The 24,652-nt window shown below is 35.3% G+C and overlaps 2 protein-coding genes across 4 annotated transcripts in view; one reads left to right on the top strand and one right to left on the bottom strand.

Moving 5' to 3' along the window:
- LOC145945937 (Krueppel-like factor 6) overlaps positions 1-24,652 on the top strand; it is a 332,032-nt gene that overhangs the window by 223,753 nt on the left and 83,627 nt on the right. The window lies entirely within an intron of this gene.
- LOC145947993 (uncharacterized) overlaps positions 11,611-24,652 on the bottom strand; it is a 68,635-nt gene continuing 55,593 nt past the window's right edge. The window contains exon 6 of the mRNA XM_083057759.1: positions 11,611-11,698. Within this exon, the coding sequence (XP_082913885.1) occupies positions 11,657-11,698 (42 nt within the window). The 3' untranslated portion in view covers positions 11,611-11,656. The remainder of the gene's footprint in view (positions 11,699-24,652) is intronic.

Here is a 24,652-nt window from a genome sequence, read left to right as displayed (position 1 = left end):
AGTTACATCGAATTTTTCATGTATTTCTGTTTTATTATAAATTTTTTTTATATATACACAGTTGAAAAATTTGTGCTAAATTTAACAAATATCACATGTCCCAAACGGTCCACAGAAATTTTTGTGTTAATTTAACATAATATGGATATGTTAAATAGTGACACGAATATTGTGTTAATATTTTAACATAAAATAAATGCAAACTTCAAGTAAACTTAAAATAAATTTTGTGTTAAATTAACATAGTTTTAATGTAAAAATTAACTAAAAAAATTGTTAATTTTACATTTTATCATCCCTACTTAAATTATAAAGTAAAATTAACATTTTTTTCCTGTAAATTTTAACAAATAAATCTTGTCACTAATAATACGGAACATATTTATTGTGTAATATTAAAAATAGATGCACATTGTGTTATTTTTACACTTTTTTTTAGTTGTTTTAATAATTTAACATTTGAGTTCAATTAACACAACAGTAATATGTTAAATTAACACATGAATGTGTTAAATAATTAACACAAAAATTTTAACGGGGACCGTTTTTAACAAGAAAACACAAATTTTCCAACTGTGTATAAACTTAATTAATGAAACTAGTAATAATATATTATTTTTTTCTGCTATGGAATGCGACTATCCATCACAATCATTTCTGCGACTATTCTTGCGAAAACAAGAGTATTCAATGTTGACGTATATTATTATCTTGCACATAAGCGAAAATGATACGTAACACTTTAATTGAATGATTACTTAATAACAGCTACGCTTTAATTGTTTTCTCGGAGAGAATACGAAAGACGGGAAATTCGTAGGATTTCTGCTTCGTAATTAACAAACATGCGCTATAATGATATTTGATTTAGTTATTAACGGGTACTCAGGGTTCCGAGTATCTGTAATTACCGCCTGTTCTACTTGTGTTATAATTTATTTTGTATAGCATATACTCTTCGCTACGTCTCTTCGCTTCCACTGTATTTCGTATCGACAATTTCAAAGGTGTTTCATCTCTCTTCGAAGTATACAGATACCGTTGATGTAGCGTATAATGTGTAAAAGTATGGAAACATCGTAATGGCATGCTATAAAAATAAAAAAATAAAAAAGAGAGAAAACTAACATCGTTCGCCCTTTTTGATACCGGGACCTTTCTGTACCTTCGTGACGCGACGCAGGTTCATAAATCATTGCACCTACAGAATTTTTTCGCAAAAAACATCGCCGCCGATAGCTAAAGTATCGATCGATCTTACGAGATTCCTCGGTAGAAACCTGGTCCCGCACAAAAGCGACGGTCTAGCTATAAAAGGAGAAGCACGACGGGGGCGTAATTTCCACTCACAGTACGCAAAGCCAAAGTTCGCGGCGTTTGTTGTTACTTTTTGGCGGTCCTGCAATTTGTTTCCCTGACTCCCGTTAACCCTGTCACCCCGGCAAAAGAGGCGAGCAAAAACTCCTTATCTCGGCGTAATGGCGAGAAACTTTGTGCCTCGTTAAACCGCCACGGATGCACGCCTGCATGCTGCGCGCGGATGAATGCACACGTTCGTGCGAGAGTTAGTTGCGTGGCCCTTTGATGCCGCCCACAGCGTCGGAAAATAAACCGCGGGTGCCTTGCGATGATGCTCCGTTCATGCCGATCACCCTCCTGCGCTCTTAGGGCGCACGGGTTATTTAGATTAAAAACGCGTGGAACTGACCTCGTTAGATCGTAACCATCTCTGTCGGGCATTGAACGCCCTACATAGCTGCATTACTGCAGGAACGGCTCGGCTGCGTGTTTACAGTCTCGCGATAAATAGGAGAGAATTAAAAATATATCCCAAGCCAAAGAGTGTGCGTGTTCTCTTTTTTCTTTTATATATTATTATTATATAAGTTTTTAACGCACTTGTTATATATATTTATTTTTTTTAAATTTCTTGCTTAATTAAATAGGAATAATTTAAACTTATCGATATATTTTTTTAAACCATGTATTTTCTATATGAATTATTGAATTGTGAATTTATTATTATTTTGAATTTATTTTGAGAATGTGTGAATATGTTGAGAATATTCTATAAAATATTAGATTTTTAATCTATTTATATACTGTTATAGAAAACTTGTTAACTTTTTTTATTAGCTTTTGATATAATTTTTTTGTAAAAGGAAAAGGTAAGAGCATTCTCTGTTACCTCGGCACAAACGAGTATAAAGTAAAAAATAAAACCGAGTTTTTGGACTTGTATATACATAGATAAACATAGACAATACTTGCTGCATCATTTTTTCTCCTTCGGTCCGTTTAACTGAAATTTACAATCTCGCGTGCGGGTTTTAATTGCTTTAAAGATTACAGCATAACATAGTAGACATACCAAACGAATTATCGTGCTTTTCTCTGTTTGCAAATGCATATTATTTGCCACGTATGTTTAGTGATAATAAATACAATAATTTCGGATAAAGCCCGGCAAGAGTCTAAAGCATTTCCATTCAGCATTATATTTGTAATAATTTTTAATTTCTCGATTGGTTATTTATTTCACTAATTATGTAGGGGTATAGTATTCCATTTCAATGTTATATATATATCTTACGTTGTCGTTCATGTATATATGTAGAACGAAAAAAAGGAACTGCAAAATCGGTCGAAATCCTGAACGAAAACGTTCAGAATTCACATGAAATCACCGAAACGCCGCGGTGCACTGCAATAATACCGAATGACCCGGGGAATCGATTTTCGATTTGTTTATCTTGCAGTCACAGTGTGTTGTATGCACGTATGCACGACACGGCGAGCCCCGGAGAACGGCTAAGGGATCCCTTTCCAGGAGACTGCGCGCCGGGAAAAACACTCGTCGGGTTTACGCCGTGAAAAAGCACGACGTGGGGCTCGGCGTGGAAGCTTTACGAAGCTAATCGATGCTAACGATGCTTTAATCGTACTGCTGCCGCCGCCGACTCACGTTTTACTCTCCTCTCTCGAGCTCGTGCGCTCGAGAATTTTGGCACGAGGAATGAGATCCAGCTCGAATTACCGGATACATCGATCCGGCTCGCCGCTCCAAATAACCGGGGCGAAAGTATAGTTTTTTTTTGCCTCTCTTCCCTCTTCTCTCGTTCTCTTCGCTTGTTCCACCAGCTACGATTAATTAAAGCGCGCGCGGGGGCTGAAATCCAGCGAGATCCGGCCGAGCGTCGACTGTCGTCGCTTATTTTTTTCCAGAAAAATATTCATCACGCGCGATATTTCCAATAATTCGGCCGACTCTTCTTATTTGTATTTGTCGTATAAATATATATATAAAACTCATGGATTTTGTACGGCGATATATCATATCGACGCGAAAGTATTATTATGAAAGTCACCCGAGATCGCTTATTGGGCGGCAAGCATTTGTTTGAGCTCATTTTGTTTTTATTGACATTTAATCGGCGTTAATACCGGGATTCATTATCGGAAACGAAAGCGAATCAACGCGCCATATTTATGTCTCGCGGAGAGAGTCCGTTTATACACCCCGAGAAAAATTTAACGGGTATATTTCGACGAGGGTCTTTCAAAAGCATCGAGTGTGTTGCATCTCGTACATAAACGGCTTCCACCTTTTCCCTCTGTTATCCTCGTTAAGCTCGCATAATTATACGACTTTGTTCGCGCGTATGAACGATATCGTGAATGCTGTGTGCCGAGCAGCGCTAATGACAGTAATAACGGATGTAACGAGTTTAAACAATTCCGTATCACCAAGTGGCGTCGACCTGCTCTCGTCTCTGCTATTTTTTTTCGCAGAGACAAAACCTGTTACATTCACGCAGCAAGCGTTATCGGTTATACTAATAATTGTATAGACATACAGCGCCGCCGTTTATTCGATTGTTTCGCAGAATAAAACAATTGCTTTGCAAAAACATTTTATAAATTTTATAAACGTATAAAATCAAAAATTTAAATGGAATATAACAATTTCACTTTTTTGACAATATATTACAGTCTTCTACGTTTCGCCTTTCATTTATTTGTCATTTTCATGGTGGAAAATGAAATTATTTGAAAGTTTATTTCGGTGCTTTGAGAGAGAAAGAGAGAGATGTTTGTAATTCAGAATTAAATATAGTTGATATATACAATTGATCCAATTAAAAAGTCTTTGTAAAACAATATATAAGATACATGAAAAATTATCACATTTATAATAAAATATAAAATAAAAGTTATTTTTACGGTTAATTAAAATCTTTTGTTCATTACATGACATTCAAAATATTTGAAATGTTTTAAGTATTATTTTTACAATTTCATAATTTTTTAAATTATTGCATAAATAAATATTTTTCATATATTTATATTTTTATATCACATCTTACAGAAAATAAACTTTTAAATAATATTTTATTTAAACGAAACTGATATATTGGCTATTGCATTATCGTAAATATCGGCGGGATTTACGTACTGTCACTACGACAAATTGTAACAGAGCAAGTCCGGTTGAAATTTAGAAAAGTATGAAGATTATTATACTATTACAATATACATTATTTAAATTTCTATTTATTTTACTAGCCTGTGTGTGTGGGTATCTGAAATGTGCCCGTTACTCGAATGTGCTGAACATTTGGTTTACATGTGAAATCTGACTGAGGACGATAAAAAAGAAATCTTTTCGCGTTTGCATGCGGTCGAGAGATTATTCTTCGTGGAGAGCGGAGTGAAGTACGTAACCCGGTTGAAAAACTCGTAAACATCGTCCACCCTCTGGCCCGCGAAGCTGCGCGGTGCGCAGCGGTCCGGGTCCATGGCATAAACCAGCGTTGTCTCCGCGAAACCGGCGCAAATTTTTCTCACTTTGCGAGTTGGCCCGTAAATAATACCGGAGCGCGGTCCTTCGCGCCCGCACACACTCGAGCAATCTCCGTTTCTCTCCATTCACCATGTATATTCCTCCTCTCAACCTCGGGTGCTGCAACTTCTTTTTCTCATTCTCTGCACCGCTTTTCCTCGTCCTCCTCCTGTAGAAGTCTGGCGACATACTCGTGCGACCGCATCGTAATCCCCGACACTCGTAAGTTCCAGACGACCGCGGACTCTCGTCCTACGTTACAATTTGCCGCGAGCCGCAGTGAGAGCGCGTGAATCCCGTCGATATTTACGGTAATGCGATAGCCGGTGTATCAGTCGTGATATTACTTGGGAACAGGCTGGTAGATCGCGACTCGTAGAGATAAATTAAGATATCAAGATCTCGGTAACGAGTTACTGACTGGAGAAAATTTCAAGATTTTGCGCAAAGAATGTAAATCGATTTTCAAATATATATAGAGAGAGAGATGCATACGAGAAAATGCACTTTCAAAAATGACTATCGATTTACGACGAAATAGAAGGAAAATATTTATATAAAAATTTTTTTGTGTAATTATTTATATTAATATATGTTATATATTAATATTTGATATATGATATATATTAATATATGATTAAGATCTTAAGTTGATATAATTACGTCTTTGCGTAACACAATATATATAAAAATGGAAAATAATTATAAAAGGATGATGAGGTGTATGTGATGTGTGTGACATGCAAATCTATTTAGTTGCATATGCAAGACTTTGTTCACACAATTGTTATGATCATATAATAAACAAAATTTTAAATTTCATGTCACGTCAAATAATTATTCAGGGAAAGGATGTATTAAACTTATATTTTTACTGACTTAGACACATTGTTTTATGTAACGTATATAAAATTCAAGCCGGTAAAATATCAAGCTTTTCTACTGTATCGCTGGAAAATATCTCGCGTAGCGTCAGAAGGTCTTAAGAATTTCGGCGATTCACTGCAATTTCGCTTCGTGCGCAATCGAGATAAATCATCTCGCGCGCTCATTTCCCCCCAAAATTTCCAACGCTTACCTCACCTTGTTGGAACGAACGTCGAAGATCACCGTTACGCGCACCATTTGCAGTCTCGCGTACACGCGAAACTGCACTTTCCCTCGCATGCATCTTTTCTCTGTCGAGATTGTTTCCTAAGAGATTCTCGTCGCTTTCCATTTTGCCGCGAAAACTTGTAATTTCGGCTCTCTCGTTGACAAATGAGTGAGGGAAACGCGAGCGGCCCGGACCCGCCCAAACGTAATTTCAATCAGCTGTTTGCGTACACACGCGCCGGATCACATATTTCCGACACGGTCGGTGGATCAACACGGCCGGTGCACCGTCGTATGCACTCGCTCCGCGATGCATTTTTCATGGCAGAGACGTGGGGTAGTGCCGGAAACGATGGAAGCCTGCGGCCTCTGGATTATCCATCGCTGACGGATGGATGCCGGCGTCCAACTGGCTTGATTGGTGTCGGTCGTGTCCGCGCGTCGAGATTCCGCGGACGAGCAAATATTTTATAAGCGCACAGGTAATTGACACAGCCCTTCCTGGATTCCTATTTTCGTGAATCCGCTGGAATTTCGCGTCGGCTTATCGTTGTGCGATGAATTTTTCTTCCCCCCCCCCGGTTTTCATCTCGAATTCAAAACTTCGAATTCATTACTGTTAATGTACATCGTAATGTATTATAAATCGTAATTTTGTATCTCTATGCAAATTGCATGTATGCATCTGATGATACGTTAAAAAATTTTTGTATTTTTCTCTTTCCTTTCTTTGTTTTATTTCTATGTTCCTTTAGTTTCTTCTTTTTCTTTTTTTTTTTTTTTTAATTTAAACTATATTTCTTCTAATATTTTTTTTTTCTTCGCATACTTCTTCGGTTTGTGCATATTGAAAATGTAATTACAGTTAACATTTTCACAGAAATGAACATACTGGTAAACGTATTTTTAATATAAGCCAACCGCGATGTAACTAGCCATTGCCTGCTAATGACATTCTAATTAAAATTATACCGCAACAAGGTTCCTTGTTCGGCGCGTAATACATCGTTCGCGTAACCATCTTTGGCCAGCAACAGGAGTCCTAATGCTTGCCTAGACGCGCCGCCGTTCACGAGCTATGCACTGCACCATTTCCGCAGAAATGTTGCCATTACGTACATCTGGCTACATTCGAGCAGTAGCTACATCCAGTACCACGTCTGGAAATTGACATCGGGTTAAACATAGCCACGATATGCTGTGGATTCTCCCTCTCCAGTCCGAAAAGTTACACTATCTGTATTACAGATCTCGATATTATTTCGTGCTATATATAAAATATTTTCCATAGATATTTTTAATTGGGAAAGATGAAATTAAACGGTAATATTCTGAAAAAATTATTTTAAAGGGCAATAATTTTAAATTTTCTAAAACAGGCAATTGGCTCTTTTAATATTTCTCCTTTTTTTATAAAATTTTATTAGCCAAATAATTATCTGTATATTCAGTAACTTAAATAATTATTTTTACGATTAAAATATTTCTCTTTTTAAATGTTGATTCAATATGTGAGAATCTCTAAATAATATAGAATCTTCTTTTCGACGGATTTTTTTAAAAGACACAATTGATTACGATGTTTTCTCATCAATCGACGCGACAATTCCAAGTGACTTCACACCAATCTGATAATTTGAGTGAACACGCATGCGTCAAAGGAAAGCCTTTGAAGACAATTCCGTGTAAACTCACGCGATGTGTCGAACGTTTCCGTTTCTTTCTCTCTAGCAACAGAATGGGCGAAAATACGTTTTCCGGTCTTGTCCTCTCGCTTTTGTTCCTGAACGATTCCGCTTTTCTTCGAATCGGTAGAAGACGAAGTACCAAGCGCCACGCGAATTCCTTCTAGCTTTCGTTCCCCGATCTCGCTTCAGTCCGTATCTCGGTGATCCAGGAGGTTGCGCCGATGGCGTCGCTGGAAGGATCCGGAAGTCCCTTCGCGCGAGGGAGGCGAGGATGAATTTCCAGGTCAAGAAATCCGAAATCGCTATCGTCTTAGGAACAGAGGGCTAAGGATTACAGATTCAACGGACCCCACTGAATCCGTATCTTCCGCTTTAGCTTAAACTTTGAAGGCAAAGAGCTTCCGGCATACGACGTAATTCGGGATGTATTTGAGTTATTAGTTGTAAATTGCGCGTGAAATCACTGGCGTGTCTAATCTTTGCTTAGGATGGTGAATTATCATAATCAGAATCCGCATGAATATACGCGTGAAAAGCATTAATTAAGTGTATAAATTTTCGACAAAATTTTGTATTTTTATGTCGAAATGTTTTGCTTATTATAAATCGTACTTAAAATAATAAAGCGTAATTTATTTCTTGTCAGAAACAATTCTTAACAAAATGTTTAAATCTTATATCCACTTTTGCATCATTTATTACTTTTCCAAGTTGAAAGCCCAGAGAACTTTAGGAGCTTTAGAGGATTTCGGATTAGATTTAATAGATCCGCATGTAAATTGTACGGTAACCTCCAGTTTAAGATATATCTAAGGATATCTCGTCGTAAGCATCTTGTGTTTGGATAAAGTTCGTAATAGAACTGATTAACGAAAACTTCTCCGTATCTTTTGAGAGATAGAGATTAATAATATAGCGATTATAAATAACCTTGCTCTTATACATAATAAATTAGGCAAATTTATCATAATTATTTAAAATACATTCGTGACAAATATGTATTTCTTGACATCAAATAATGTCCTTATAGAATACATAATTATACGCGAAAAGTTATTCACTCTCGGAGCAATGTAATGAATTAATTAAAATAATGTCATAACTATTGAAATTGTTGGTGCATTTTCTTTGCTCATTACAAGAATTACTTTAGTAAATTGTTTAATGGTGCTCTTCATTTTAACCATTTATACATAAAAAAACTGCAATTATATTGTGAGCTTATATTTAAATTATCGAATTAAGTATCGCATCTAATCTAAGATTATGCAAGAATTTTCAAATAAATGTGAACTTAAAGTTCCGATTTCATTAATATGTATGCGTAAGACTTGCGTACATAATTTTGTTAGTAAACGTAGCGTTAGTTAAGCCTTTCATTAACGTGTTAGTACTACCGGATGTGATATCATTCACCTCCTCTATGCTGTGAGTCTTATGCACTGTTCCTTATGCTGGGACTAGGTGTAGAACCACCCCCTTGTCTCGCCAACCAAAAGCTTCGAAATCCCATCACAAAGTTACTAGCTTGCCTGCTTCAATAATGTTTGACTGTTAGTAGTTTCGTGGCGTTTAAATAACTATCATGACTTTATTTTTATCATATCAGTCCTGAATTAACGTTGATCAATTAGTTTTCTATACGATAAGATTTGTCAATAGGGTTTCTCAAATTAAATATGCAATTTTGCAGTAAAGAATCAGTTCAAAACAAGTTATAGGTACAATCATAATAAAATTATTATTTGAAATATAAATAGAAAGCTCCTAACATTTTTTTATAATACTTTACGAAATCTCGAATAAAAAGTTGATATAATAATATATGCGTATTTATTTCTAAATCTTAGCAGTTTAAAACAAAGAAAAAATTACACTATAGAAAAATTTATTTTTAATACAAAATAATTGAATAAATGATTTAGGATAATATTAATATACACGTCCTTTATATGTATATGCAATCGTATGTCTTAATTTTATCGTAACACTTTCTTTTTCGTATGTGCGAAACAAGTAAGATGCTCGATCCTTTTTCGCATTTATCGATACATCAGCGATAATATATGTATTACTTCGGCTTCTCCTCGAGAACCACCCGCGATAATTCACAAGTCAAGATTTATAATGCATAATTTCAGTCTCGCGCGCTCGCATCTTTTCTCGGCGTTATCTCAGAACGTACAGATGCGGGATTAAAAAGCCAGAGCGACGATGAAAGGAATCTTTCCATCGAGTTCCACGAGACGACCCTTTCCGCGGGCGCTCACTCCTCCCACAAACATACACACACATACTCATCGCACCCTTTCTTTCAATTCTTCAACGTCACCACCGGCCGATAAACATTCGAGCTCGGTTCTCCAATCGCATCGGGCGTAAGAAATGGAAAGTCATAAGTCTGCGGAACGATCGATCGTCACGTTTCCGCCACGGCGCGGCCGTTAAGTCGCTGTCATGACTCGGGCTCGTTTCAGGGAACGATCGCGCTTAACCCGCCGGACAAATCGGCGACATTTTTCAAGATTTACTGCTTGTGCTCCTGCATCGACCGAACTGCGTTTCGGTTCGCATCGGAACGAGTAAAGGTTTTACGGGGGACCGTGTTCGTATACGAGGCTATCGCGGCTCTCATTAACGAGGTCCATTTCTATAGATTGTAGGTTACGGGATATGACGTTACGACGAGAGCTACATCATGTTGCGGTAGGTCGTGCAAACGAGAACCATTCGAGCGTATTGCATCGTTACGATGCATGGCGATCTAATTCTTCATGCAGGATTAAAAGCGCAAAAATAATACATGAAATACATTTTTCCACGATATCAGAGAGAAAGAAATTCATTTATTCGAATAAACTATATTTGCGGTCGTTTATCCTGTTTATCTCTTCGATCTAAAAATGCAGATTTACCTCTTCATGCGATTTATTCGTAACAATTATTACTTGTTGCATTATTGGAGTAAAGGAATTGATTAAGAATGATTATAGGAATAATTTAATAAGATTATACGCGATTGTTAATATTATTAGATGAATATTTTTTTAAATACCAAATTATTATTAAATAATTTTATCCTTTTTTAAAAAAGATATGTAAAGTCGATACTCGCATATATCGAAATTTATTGTTGTCGCTTTTCCGCGATGATCATTGGCTGTCAAGATTCGAGTTGTGCGTTATATTCGTAGCATCGAGAGGCTGTCATCGCGAAGGTTAGCAGTTTGACAGTTTGTTCAAAATAAAATTAAATAAAATAATGATATTAGTTTTAAATAAAATATAATACTAAACTCGATTAATATTTTTGACAGATATCAGCTGATTTCTGTCAAAAAATAATCGCGGATAAAATATTATAACATATTATTTAATTTAATTTAATTTTAAACAAACTGTTAAACTACTAATCCTCGCGATGACAGCCTCTCGATGCTACGAATATAAACGCACAATGCAAATCGAAATAGTTAATCAGCATCGGAAAAGATGCAACAATACTTGCAAGAATCGACTTAACGTGCCTTTTTTAGAAAGGGATGTTATAATATTTTTAATTTGATTAATATTTTTGACAATTATCAGAGCTGATTTTTGTCAAAAAATATTAATCGCAGATAAGATATTATAACATATTATTTAAAACATATGTTACTATTTTAATATTTTCAACATATTATATATACCCCCATTACCGCCATAGAAATATTATAAAATAAACAATTTCTCACTCACCGATACGTGCAATAGCGGAGGTATAGTACACAGCACATTGATCTGAAAACAAAATATTCAAATTATGTATATACAAAATTGTGTCGAATAGTGTGTGTCGAATATTTCATAAACAATGCAGTTTAGAAAAAATGTTTTATTTTGCATACCTCATAGTTGCCCCGATGTCGCCCGATGCCTCCCCGGGCCTCCTCCTCCTCTCTTGGTCCATGATAGCACTTACGACACTCGCGAAAGTACGAATAATTACGATCGCCCGATACTTTACACGGCACTCCCGACACGCGAAACTTTACACGGCACTCCCGACACGACGCGTGAATCGCAATGCTACCTGTAACAAATAAAATACATACATATATTAAAATAATCTTATTATTTCGCATTATAACATACACGATATAAATATGTAAACTAGAATTAACAATAAATATATCCACGGATCGCAACACATTCGCGCGCGCGACTACAGATTAAGTTGGGTTATGTTGGCAAGAGATTTTGCATCGAATTTTTCGCGAAATATGCGTTTCGAACAATTACGCCTACATATTAACGTTGAAATTATGGTATGCGATTGATAAATATTACAATACAAAGGTCAGAAATGGTTTCTAACGATTATGCTCACTAATTAATCACAGCGGGACGCACCTCGAACTGCCTGATACTCGCGGCGTTTCGGTAATGGCCGAGGCTACAAACATCGGCAACTTCATGCTAATAGCGCGCGCGCGATACTATACATATACATGACTTAATATTAATAATTAATTAAAACTCGAAGGGGAGATTCGTTCGAAAAGATATAGCTTTAAAAAGAAAAAATATTAATCGAGAATAAGGTATTATATATAACATATTATTTACAACTTATTACTATTTTATAACTTTTACCATATTATTATTTTAAAATTTAATTAGTAAATTATAACATACACAATATAAATATAAATATGTAAGCTAGAATATTTAATTAGCAAATCTTATTAATATTTTTTGACAGAAAAATCAGCTGATTAAAAGACATTGAGAGAGAGAATGTCTCTTTCTCCGCAATAATATTTTCTCTCTCGTATTCATAGAAATGTTATCGAGATGTCTTGTGTATTTGAAGCTTGATTATTGTAAAAAATAATTAATTTGTTGTATAATAATTAATTTGCATAATTTGTCAGTGTATCTACCGAGCAATCACAACGTCTGATTAATGTCTTATATTACTACTGAAAAAAAATTAATTGAAGCTCTACACGACATATATGATTAAAGCGTCAGCTGATTAAAGCGTTAATTTACTAATTAATTTTTAAAATAATGTAAAAATTAAAATAATATAATATGTATTAAATAATAGGTTATATAATACTTTAAACTCGATTAATATTTTTGACAGTTATCAGCTGATTTCTGTCAAAAAATATTAATCGAGAATAAGATATTATAACATATTATTTACAACATATTACTATTTTATAACTTTTACCATATTATTATTTTAAAATTTAATTATCAAATTATAACATACACAATATAAATATAAATATGTAAGCTAGAATATTTAATTAGCAAATCTTATTAATATTTTTTGACAGAAAAATCAGCTGATTAAAAGACATTGAGAGAGAGAATGTCTCTTTCTCCGCAATAATATTTTCTCTCTCGTATTCATAGAAATGTTATCGAGATGTCTTGTGTATTTGAAGCTTGATTATTGTAAAAAATAATTAATTTGTTGTATAATAATTAATTTGCATAATTTGTCAGTGTATCTACCGAGCAATCACAACGTCTGATTAATGTCTTATATTACTACTGAAAAAAAATTAATTGAAGCTCTACATGACATATATGATTAAAGCGTCAGCTGATTAAAGCGTTAATTTACTAATTAATTTTTAAAATAATGTAAAAATTAAAATAATATAATATGTATTAAATAATAGGTTATATAATACTTTAAACTCGATTAATATTTTTGACAGTTATCAGCTGATTTCTGTCAAAAAATATTAATCGAGAATAAGATATTATAACATATTATTTACAACATATTACTATTTTATAACTTTTACCATATTATTATTTTAAAATTTAGTTAGCAAATTATAACATACACAATATAAATATAAATATGTAAGCTATATTTAATTAGCAAATTTTCGCTTTATTAATATTTTTTGACAGAAATCAGCTGATTAAAGCATTAATTTGCTAATTAATTTTTAAAATAATAATACGTTATAAAAATTAATATAATATATTTTAAATAATATGTTATAATACTTTAAACTCGATTAATATTTTTGACAGCTGATTTCTGTCAAAAAATATTAATCGAGAATAAGGTATTATATCATATTATTTACAACATATTACTATTTTAATTTTTTATAAGATTTATATTTAAAAATTTAATTAGTAAATTAACGCTTTAATCAACTGATTTCTGTAAAAAAAATATTAATCGAGTTTAAATAAATTTTATATTATCTTTAGGGGGGACAGAGGGGATCTTTGGAATTAAAAATCTCGAATTGAGATTGTTCCGTAATAAAGTCTTGGCGGTGTACCAAGCAAAAATTTGTGCCCCGTGCACATTTAGTTAATTCCAACGAAAAATTAATTTTCGTTGGAATCGACGCACCGACATCCGCGTACGGCTCGAATAGCCTATCTATTACCGATTTAAACTTTATATTATTTTTTTTTAAATATTTTTTTTATACAAAACCGAAGAATGGAATTCTAGTTTAATATAATTTTACATGATATTTGATTGCACATGTAGAGTTAACAGCGATCGTTCGTAAAAGAAAATTGAGAACTGCAGAATATAGGTTGGTAATAAAAAAATAGCTTTTTACAAAACTACGTCCAATAAATTATTGTTTTTTCTAAATGTACCGATACTGTTGTGTCGCACTCGCGAGAAACCATTTTATACCTTTTGTTTTATGTCTTCATACCTTCGAAACGATATCGGAGGCTACTACTTCGAAATCGATCGTCGCGTCTATGCTTACATTGTTATAAATTGCATCCCGTTCCATTCATTTTTGTCCGATAGGAAACCCGTATATCTTTTCGTAAAATTTCTCTGTCCAGCGAGGGCGAGGCGATCCTTCATAGGAACGACATTGAAGATAGATAGATCTTCGGACAGATACAAATGTTTCTTATGTTTTAAGCTCTTTTTTATATATATAATCTGAACTCTCAATATTGTATTGTTATAATAACATTAATAATATCGATACAATTTTAACTTGTATTCTCATTACGTGTAAAATCTTTCTTAAAATGAATGTTATCTCCAAATTTGAAAATATGAATTTTAATGAAAGATTACGTGTACAAATTTAATACAAATTAATTTTCGAAACCTGATTTATATCACTTAAAATATTTACATACTTGCTGATTCTTATTTATTATTATAAGTCTAAACGAAATGTTTATTTCTCATTCTTCAAAACTACTGATACTATATTATCTAAATAAAAAGATAACGATGGATATGTTAGAGGCTAATAATATTCGTAGCAATTATCGCGCCGCGAAGTTATTATTGGGGAATTAAAACGCTGAAAATCGTTCATTTTGGAATACCATTCATTGTGGCGAAACTCCGCAAGACTTTTACTTTTCAGTCCTCTTTCAAAGCTGCTTATTATCAGCAAATGTGAATGGCTCGTCCCCTTTTTTCCCCCGTTGCTACCGCGGTCGCCGGCCTCTACTATTGTGCGAATGTAGAATCGATGGAATCGCGTGTGTACCCAGCATTATCTACCTGCCGATCGCAGGAGATCTGGCGCCGAGCAGACCGGCCATCCTTACTCTCGTAATTCAGGTGATCGATCGCTCCCATGAAATCCGATCGTCTTATCGCCGTATTCTTACGAAGAAATATTACTATCGCAATTGCTTCACGTAAAGAGACCTAAAGCGATTTCCAGAGATTGAATTTTAACGGCTTAACAATCATGGAGACCTTCAGTTATTCCATCGTAATAGTAACTAGGAATACGTTGAACGATGAATTATGATAGTATGATATTAGCGATATATTATTTCGGATTTTTCAAAAATTTACATCATATTTTATTTAATTTTTTTGTAATTTTTTATGAGCAACGCATCGTTCACTTTTATACGATTATATATTTAACTTCGGCTAATAAAAAGCTTTGTTGTACAAAGTTTTTTTTTGTTTTTATCTCGGAGGAACGGCATTAATTGGATGGTGATTAAGTAGATTATCCATCCAGCGAATTATGCGTCTTTCCCGGAGCAAGAGCGACATTTCCACGGAGAATATTCGAGAGGGGTCCGTGCTCTGCTGAATACGTGTTTTTCTTTGAGGAAAGTTAAACGATAGGCTCCTTTTACAAGCTAGCTTCCAACGCAGGTTAGATTGAAGAGGCGAATGGAACGTAATGGTGGATGCCGATCTTTTTCTCAGTCGGTTTAAACCGATTGTTAGCACGAACAAACACTTTAGAAGTTCTTCGCTCGCTCCACTTCGTCACTCGCTTCCGCGCATCCTTGACGGCGCGAACAGACGTGATCGCTAACGTGTCGAAAATTTCTGCATTCGTAGGATAGGACAAATAAAACTTCCGGTGAAGTTTAGAAGAAGACTCTTTTCGGATCTTTGTCTACAAATGTGAAAGATTTCGAAGTGGAAATGTGTGCGTTTAGAAGGACAGTCGGCAAAATTTAAAAAACGAGTGCAAAATGACATTGATTAATTAATAATTCAGACAATAATTATTACAATAATTAATACTGATATACATATGTATATTAGCTGATTGTGCTGAATGTAATATTGATAGAATATTGGTCAGTAGAATTCTGATGAAATTTTTGTATATAATTTTGATCATTAGAGTTTTATCACATCGTCACCGTATATTCCGCAAACGGGAGCGCGAACGCGGGACGCGGATAACGAGCCGCATATAAAATCGCTCATATCGTGAAATTAGCGAGTTTCAATGAAAAACGCTTTATTATAATTCCCTTGTCGAATACCGGTCGCAAACTCCGCGCGCCCGACAAATCGCGTTTTCATTCGCATCGGCGTTCATCGGCATTGATAGTTTTAACGTATTTCACGCACGTCCGATTTTTTCGCGTACGGGCTAATAAAATCGAATTGAATTCACGCCTCGATATCAACCGCCGATATTTATTCGCACGTGGATATTTATGCGCCTTTCTCGGTCGGCGAAATATTCCATTAATCGCGTTGCTCTGCGCATATTTCGATAGACCTATGTGCATTCTATCTATTAACCCCGCAATGACTCTCTCTCGTTTAAGCCCGAAAGCCTTGCGAATTTCACCGAGCGCAACGTCGTTGATGTAACGCGCATCAGACCGCTTCGGGAACAGCGGCGAGCTTGCTTATTCGCTCGCGGGGGTGGATCATCAGTTTCTCTACCGCGCGTTGTCGGAATATCCATTAGTTACAGCACCGCTGTTGACGAAGCATGTTATTTCCCTTGTGTACGACGTCTGGTCCCTCTTCTACCCCTAACTCCTCGATCTATATACCGCCACCTTCTCCTTACTCTCGTCTCCATACTCGCGCGATCTTTGTTGACCTATCAGACATGTTATTCTCCTGACTATCGCTACTCGCATTTGTTTGTGGCCACAAAGACATACCTGGGCAGAGCACAAAGTACCACTTCCAGTTGGAAGTCTAAGGAAAAGTTTTAGTTTACAGTGTTTGAGATCGAGGATTGGCACATCTCCTGTGTACTCTGTATGATTACACTTTCGCATAATATTTCGAAATATTGATTGCTTATATTTGATAATCGAGCAAAATCAAATTAAAGAAAAAATTTATGGAAACTGTATTTGAAAATAGCATGTAAAATTAAAAGATTATTGCTATTTAGATTATATATTTTTCTTACGCAGATTTGTATGCGGCCCATATCTTTATATTGGAAATTATTTTGTTAGACTAGCTTTTTTTACATTTTATCTCAAAACATTAACAGTATATATATTAGCGACAGTCAAAATCTTAATTAATTAAAAACGTTACAAAGATAACTGAATTTTTTTCAATTTTCAAAACTAAATACATATTTAAATTTTAACGGGCTACAAAGATATAAAACTAAATTAATTTGCTGTCATACACAACATTTTTAATTACAATTTAATTGAAAATACCAACAAATGTTAATGCAAGACAGAATACCATTACGAGCGTGCCTATGTTTTGTGATCAGAACGGAAGCCACGTGATGATTGGATTCGTTCTTAATTAGGTTTCGTAACGAACTGCCACGAACGAGGTACCTTATGTTGACTTTCCGAGCGAACTAATTTCGAAACATCGTCCGACGAAATCTCGTTTTCGCGCAAAGCCTTCGAAATTCTGGTTCACCGAGTGACTTTTGCGCAAGAGACAGCGGCTCTCTCTTCACCATCGGTTTCTCTCATTGACCCCGTAGCTAATACTCCGCGTATTTTTGAACTTTCTTTTGTCGAATTTTTGTATCTCGGTGGAACAATGAACCTAACCTAACCTAACAAAGAAAAAAAAGTATTTGTGTGTAACTTCGTTTACTTTTTAGAACTGTATTTTACTTTAAAAGTAAAATACAGTTCTAAAAAGAAATAAAAATAACTAAAAAATAAATATGAAGTTTTATGAAAAATAGGTGACATAAAATCTAACTGTAATATTATCTCGCTAATATATATTTTCACAGAAATTATTTAAACTTTTCTGATGAATTCAGAGTTCTTTCAACTCTATCGTCGCATAAGTTTTACAAAATAAATTTCTGAACAATTATACATAAGAAGGAAGACTATACTCACACATATTAATTAATTGATTACGAATATACAATACTGAGATAAGTTAAACTGCAAGAAATGTAATTATATCTCGCAACGATCACGTGGCTTCGCGATTTTCTCGTCTTATCATAGCTGTGTTAGGCAGAGTATTGACTACGCAATGAGTTTTGCATACAAGTTTCCTTGCCGTGCGGCAATCTTATCGAACCGCGCGAAATTATTTAGCACGACTAACCAGTTTAGAGTTAGTTTATCGAATTCACCCTTGCGGGAGTTTGCATGTTGTTTCGGGACTTTCGAGGAACATATCGTGTCTCAAAGTGGTTGCCGCTCTTTCTGATTAATGCACTGCCGGAAGATTGGACGCACTTTTGGGCGCTTATACGCGAAAACCAACGCTATTTTACATCGTCTACAAACTTCTGTATTATAAATTTATGTCTGCTCGAGTAAAATGTTGTATAAGCGAAGTCATATCTGTCGTGGAATATTTACTACTCTCGAAACGAATGTTACGACAAATGGTCGATAAACACTTTACGTTACGAATAGCGTTATGTCGTGATCGAACAGAATAAAAGGCAAACTGAAAAATTTTAAGAAAACTTTTTACCATTGAGATATTCAAAACATTTTTAAAATAAATTATATTACATATTATTATTAATGATTAATTTATGTGACTTTTTTATTTCTGTATTTAAAAAATAGTTCAGAACAGTCGTATATTTTTGATAAGACTATAAATCACAGACATATTATACAATTTTCTCAGCGTTTAATTATCGTGATAGCGCGTGTCATTAATGCGATTATTAAAATGGAAAATTAATACGAATTTCCTATATATACCTTGAATGTCAGTAAATTTAGCAGCACAATAAGGAAGAAATTAATAATGCTTTATATTATACATCTTTTTCGTTAACTCTAATGACGTGTAAATGCGACAAATCGGATGAACAATAACGACAAAAGAAACAAGAATATTTCGGAAAAGAGCTATCAAGAATATTGTTTTGTTTCTGCCGAAATCACGTTTCTGTCCTTCGGTAAGCTCGTGCGACATTGTGTTTATCGTTCTTTGTCGTAATTCGCCGTATACCATTCGACGCTCGTCAGCTTCTTCCGGAGACTGAATAAACAATGCAAGCCCACCAAGGGGAGGCTCGAAAAGTAAGAGTAAACAGGAATGAAATGAGTGGGTCGACAGCTGGGAATTAAATATTGATCTGCAATGTACTATGAGATTTTGTTTCCAATCGATTCTTGAAATGACAAAAATAATGTATCATATTTTTAGAATAACTCGCAAACTGTTTTATGGATAATTAATTAATCTGGACAGAAGTTTTAATAACATATAACAACGAGGAACGTATGAATAATAGCAATTTTTTACATATTTGATGATGTACCTATATTGAATAATATTACTATAATATAAATTTGTTTGGAATGAATGTTTTCACATATTATTTAGATTATCTATGATTTAACTTTCAACATGCATTTTATATAACGACAGTACGGCAATAACTTCTCTTGTTTCGCTTCTTCGACTCTTTTACATTGTCCGCACGTAGTTTGTTAATTTAATAAGGGGCCTGCTAGATTACTTTGAATCGGATGCAAGCACATTCAGCAGCTCGCTTCGAGTGTTCCTGAAATTAACGAATCATTCTCATGGAAATGATGTCTGCAGTTCGCGCGTGTGACATGACTATTTCCGTTTCACGATACTCACAAGTTCGATCGTTTCACACGTGCACATTGCGACGATATAGTAGAATCAACCGGAATCAATCAGAAGATAATCGTATCATCGCAAGAAAATGAGAAATTATTTCGTCGAACAGCATACATACAAGCCACTGCGATGCGATTCCGCGCGGAGAATGAACGCCACAAATGCATCAAGGGCGATGTGTCCGGCGAAAATCCCGACAGTGTTAATTTTCCAGTGGACGGTTTTCCACCGACGGCGAGTCCTCGGTGGAGGTCCACGGGGAGCAGAGAGAAAACGCAACGCGAGATTCGCTCTTTCGAGCGCTGTCCCCTGTTCCAACGAACCTCTTCGTGCCGGAAACCTCACCGCGCGATGTGTACAGAATTATTGTTGATTAAAGGCATTGTCGAACGGCTCGTTGAAAGGCCGCGCCGCGAACCGACCGCGCATTCGATGAAATTGCATTTGGCGGTTTGGACTGCAACGCGAAAAGGGGGCCTCGGCGGCCTCTGCCCAGGATACGTCGTGCTCGCTTTTCTGCGGATCGTGACATGGCCGTGTCAACCTCACTCAGTCACGATTCGGTGGACCCGCTGATAGGAGAAAGACACTGATCTTACGCGGAAAGCCGAATTTCAATTTCACGGATGGGGGCTCGCCACTCCGCAGGGCGAAATATATGAGAGACGCATGTTCTATACATATGTATATGTACAATAGCCGTGCTGATGTTAGAAAATTATTTATATCTAGCTTAATACATTAAACTCAGATTGTAGTAGTTGGAAATTTAAATTAAACATGGCCATGTGCAATATTTGACTGTCACTACGCTAATAGTTGTCTTTGTTGCAGATCTTTTTATTTTATCGTTATTTAGTCACAATGGCTTTGATCTGAATTTGTTTTAATTAAGTACGATGTGCTTGCATCTCAAAATAGATAAGAAATGAGTAAAAGATATGTCACATAGTTTTCTTGTATATTGAACTTTTTCGTAATTTTTTTTATCAGTTATAATAACTACAAAATTATTTAAAAGACAAATTTTTAATTATTTAAAATACTATTTAGAAAATTCATAAAAATAATTCAGCATAATTTGTGGTATAATATTGATTACAAACAATTTATGTGTATCGGAATTTAATAAATATTTTTATATTAAACAAAAAATGAATAAGAATTACGGAAATTAATACTTTTAAAAACTTTAAATGCAAAATTCTAGAAATATAATACAGTGTTTGCTTAGTAAAGGATTTCTTACAGTTCCTTGCAGTTTATATAACGAATCCCGATATAAACAGCGCGTGTGCATTATGTGAAAAGTGGACATAAAGTTGGGTGTGAATACTCTAGTCCGATAGAAGCGAGAAAGTTCACGTACACACACAACTCGTAAAGCGCTCCCCTTCCGAGAAAGAGTCCCCATGGTTACCTGCGCAAAGCTATGACTCATGGTTTGAAGGTCATTCTATCTCCCCTAGTTTGAGTAAGTCTGTTATCAGCAGGAACAGCTACTGCGAGACTAGAACCATTCCTAACGCAACGGCAAAAAGCATGTATAAGTTATTTGCTGAACTCTCGGAAATCCGTATTACGGAAGAAGCGCACTTTGCGAGTAATATGTATATACATTTTTCCTCTCTTTTGACATTTATCTCCGCTGTAACTTTCATTTATATCAATGGCAAAATTATTTCCTGCTTGTACGACGATGAGCTTAAATGTTCAATTTCCTTGAAATCTTGACTTTTCAAGATTATATAAATACATTAAGTTTTCAACTTTATATTCGAGGTCCTTAAACTCAAGATATATATTTCTAGCAAACGATTCCCATTATCATAAACGAGTTCTACATACATAAGCGTTCAGTGCGCAGAATTAAGCATTCAGTTAATAGCAAGAAATCCAAATATACTCTTCACCCTTTCGGTTAAAACTCAGGTGACCCGCGACGTTTGCTCCGTGCTTATGACGAACAAAGTTAATCGCGCACACACGGGAGGATACAGCACAGCGAATAGATAGATATTTTATTTCGGACTTGAAGCAGTCATAAATCGCGTTAATGGAGCGACTCTTTAGGGTTGGTTCACGATATAGAAAGACCTAGACGACCGCGCCCACAAGTGCTGGATGAGTCCGAACGAAGGAGAATAGGTGGAGGGTTAGGTATGCAGGAAGTCGACTTATGAAGCCGCAACCCCCGTTATACCCTCATGACGTTACGGTATAGTCGCGTTCCCGAGTTAAGGGAGGGATGAAGGGAAGGTGAACTCGAGCCCGGGGCCAAGACGTCTGTATATATATCTCCATAACGACGTCGTTACGACGTCGTTCGTTACCGACAGGCACCAGGCAACGTCGCGACGCTATCCTCGTCTTCAGCGACCTCGACCTCGGCCGACGTGCATTCCCGACGGACACGTGCTGGCGAGAGTTTTTTTTAAGCAACACTGCGCGCTTTAAAATTCGCTACAATAATATACGCGTAGCAACACCTGCTTCAGCTGTGATGCTGAGAAAAATTTAACAGAGTTATTTTTATCGATATGCATGAAACTCGATACCGAATTATCATTGAATGAACATCGCGTCATAGCAGTCGCTGTTTTTGTTAGTCTGGCGGATGCGACAATTAAGGAGATTAAATAATCAAAGCTATCGTTAATAATATTTATTTTAGAATCAGTTTTATATGTATGTTTTCGTTCTACAGATATGATTTAAAATTTTTAAGCACACATGCGATAACAGAATTATGAGAACCCTTATATATGCAAAGGTATTAAAATGTTGCATATAATTTAGAACGATAAATTATACTTAAAAATTAAATAAATTTGTTCTTCTCTCAATAATATGTCAGTATGCAATGCACATAGGCATGCGCATGTATATGTATAGATTTAGCTTTTTTTATTCCTGTTTTAATTTAAGATTTAAATAAATGATAGCTTCCACTAGAATGGAAATAAATTTATGATAATTTTGTTGGCGAACATTAAATTTTGTCATGTCTTTTTATGAGCGGCATTTTGCATCGGGCGCCATATATTCGTAGAAACATATATAAGGGATTCTATTTAAAGATACCATCCGCAAGACATTACCTTGAACATCCCCGAGAGACGCTGTGCTGATAGCGTGAAAGCTAGGAGACTTCATTAGCCAGACACCGAGAACAACGACCTAACCGCGAGTGCACAACGACCGAAGAAATTAGGGAGTCGTTGTCTGATATCGACCGATTAAACCGCCTTCCTCGATTTCCGTCTGCGAGCTTCGTTACACAAGCATCGTCTTGTTCGCCATATATTGCTACAGAAGCATATTCTCAAAAACACAAGCAAAATACCTACTTCGCGTGACACGCTAGTCGATATTATAAAAGAAAGTTATATAGATTTATACATGTGACAGCACAATTATAATTATTATATAAATTACGAATTAAATTACGAATTTAATAACAAAGATGAAGTGTATTTCTGTCATGTAATATATTTTCACATTAAAATAATAAAAATATATATATATATATTAATTTTGTAATTTTTTTATTTTAATTTAAAATATATATATGTAATATAATATTATATTAATTTTTAATTAAAATAATAGTATTTAAAAAAAATAATTTTTGTTTGTACATGCGGGAATATTAATTTACACTTTTCCACGTGGCGGTGTTCTCTAAAATGCTCGCATTTTTTTCGTACTAGCGCGGCTGGACGACTTCGGAAATATACATTTTTTTTTAAATGCCCGTTCGAAACGAGTGTCAGAATACTTGAAAAACGCATTGCGTCGGTACACCATTATTCGAATTGCAGCCAACTCACACACGTGCGTACCCTGCAATTTCTCTAATTGCAGGCCTTTATACCCCGCGCCATACTTTCCACGATCATATGGCGCTGGATATTGAAGGGTACTTGATTTCTGTCAATCGCTTTTATCGCCGCTGGAAATATTGAAAACATTTTCGTTTACTGCGGGACTTCGGGCGCGTCGTTTTTCAAGTGGATATTAAATTGCAACGTTCCGGTGTTATTTTTCAAAACGCGACGACTGACCGATACACACTGACCACGCCACTATCGTCATGTGTTTTTCAGTTTTACGGAAAATTAATCCGTTTATTATATCGTTTATTTTATCATCGTCTTATAAATGAAATTATCAAATATTAATTTTCGCTCTATATCTTTTATACTCCTTAATATAATTGCCTAAGTAAATTTTCTTAAATATGTCACAGATAAATTTTAATGCGTGTAATAAATCGCTGTAAAAATTGCTTCTTCTAAGAACTAAGAAATACACAAATTAATCGCGCAAAGAAAATGTTTTCTGGAATCTTTTCGAATAGAATATTTGAGATAAATTATAATACTCCGAAAATCATGAAACGTTATCTTGTAAAAATTACGAAATTTATGGATTATACCAATTATTTCTTGATTTTTATCCGAAAGAACGATTGCGCAAACCTGTCTCCGGTTCTCGACATCCAGACTTTCCGATCCACAGAAACTGTCGAGTCTGCGTATCGACCGGATGACCGAGCGCCGTATTTTTTTTTTGGACTTACGGGCTTTTCGATGCGCAGATAACAGGAAACGGGATACGAAGTCGATCATCCCGTAATGTTTTCGTAATGCCGGTTGATGCGTATCTATATCGTATATACGGTTTCATCACGAC

This window comes from Prenolepis imparis, unplaced genomic scaffold (genome assembly GCF_030444845.1).
Source record: "Prenolepis imparis isolate NDT839.2.m4 unplaced genomic scaffold, iyPreImpa1.0 SCAF_2, whole genome shotgun sequence".
NCBI classification, from domain to species: domain Eukaryota; kingdom Metazoa; phylum Arthropoda; class Insecta; order Hymenoptera; family Formicidae; genus Prenolepis; species Prenolepis imparis.
This window is presented reverse-complemented; position numbering and strand designations above follow the sequence as displayed.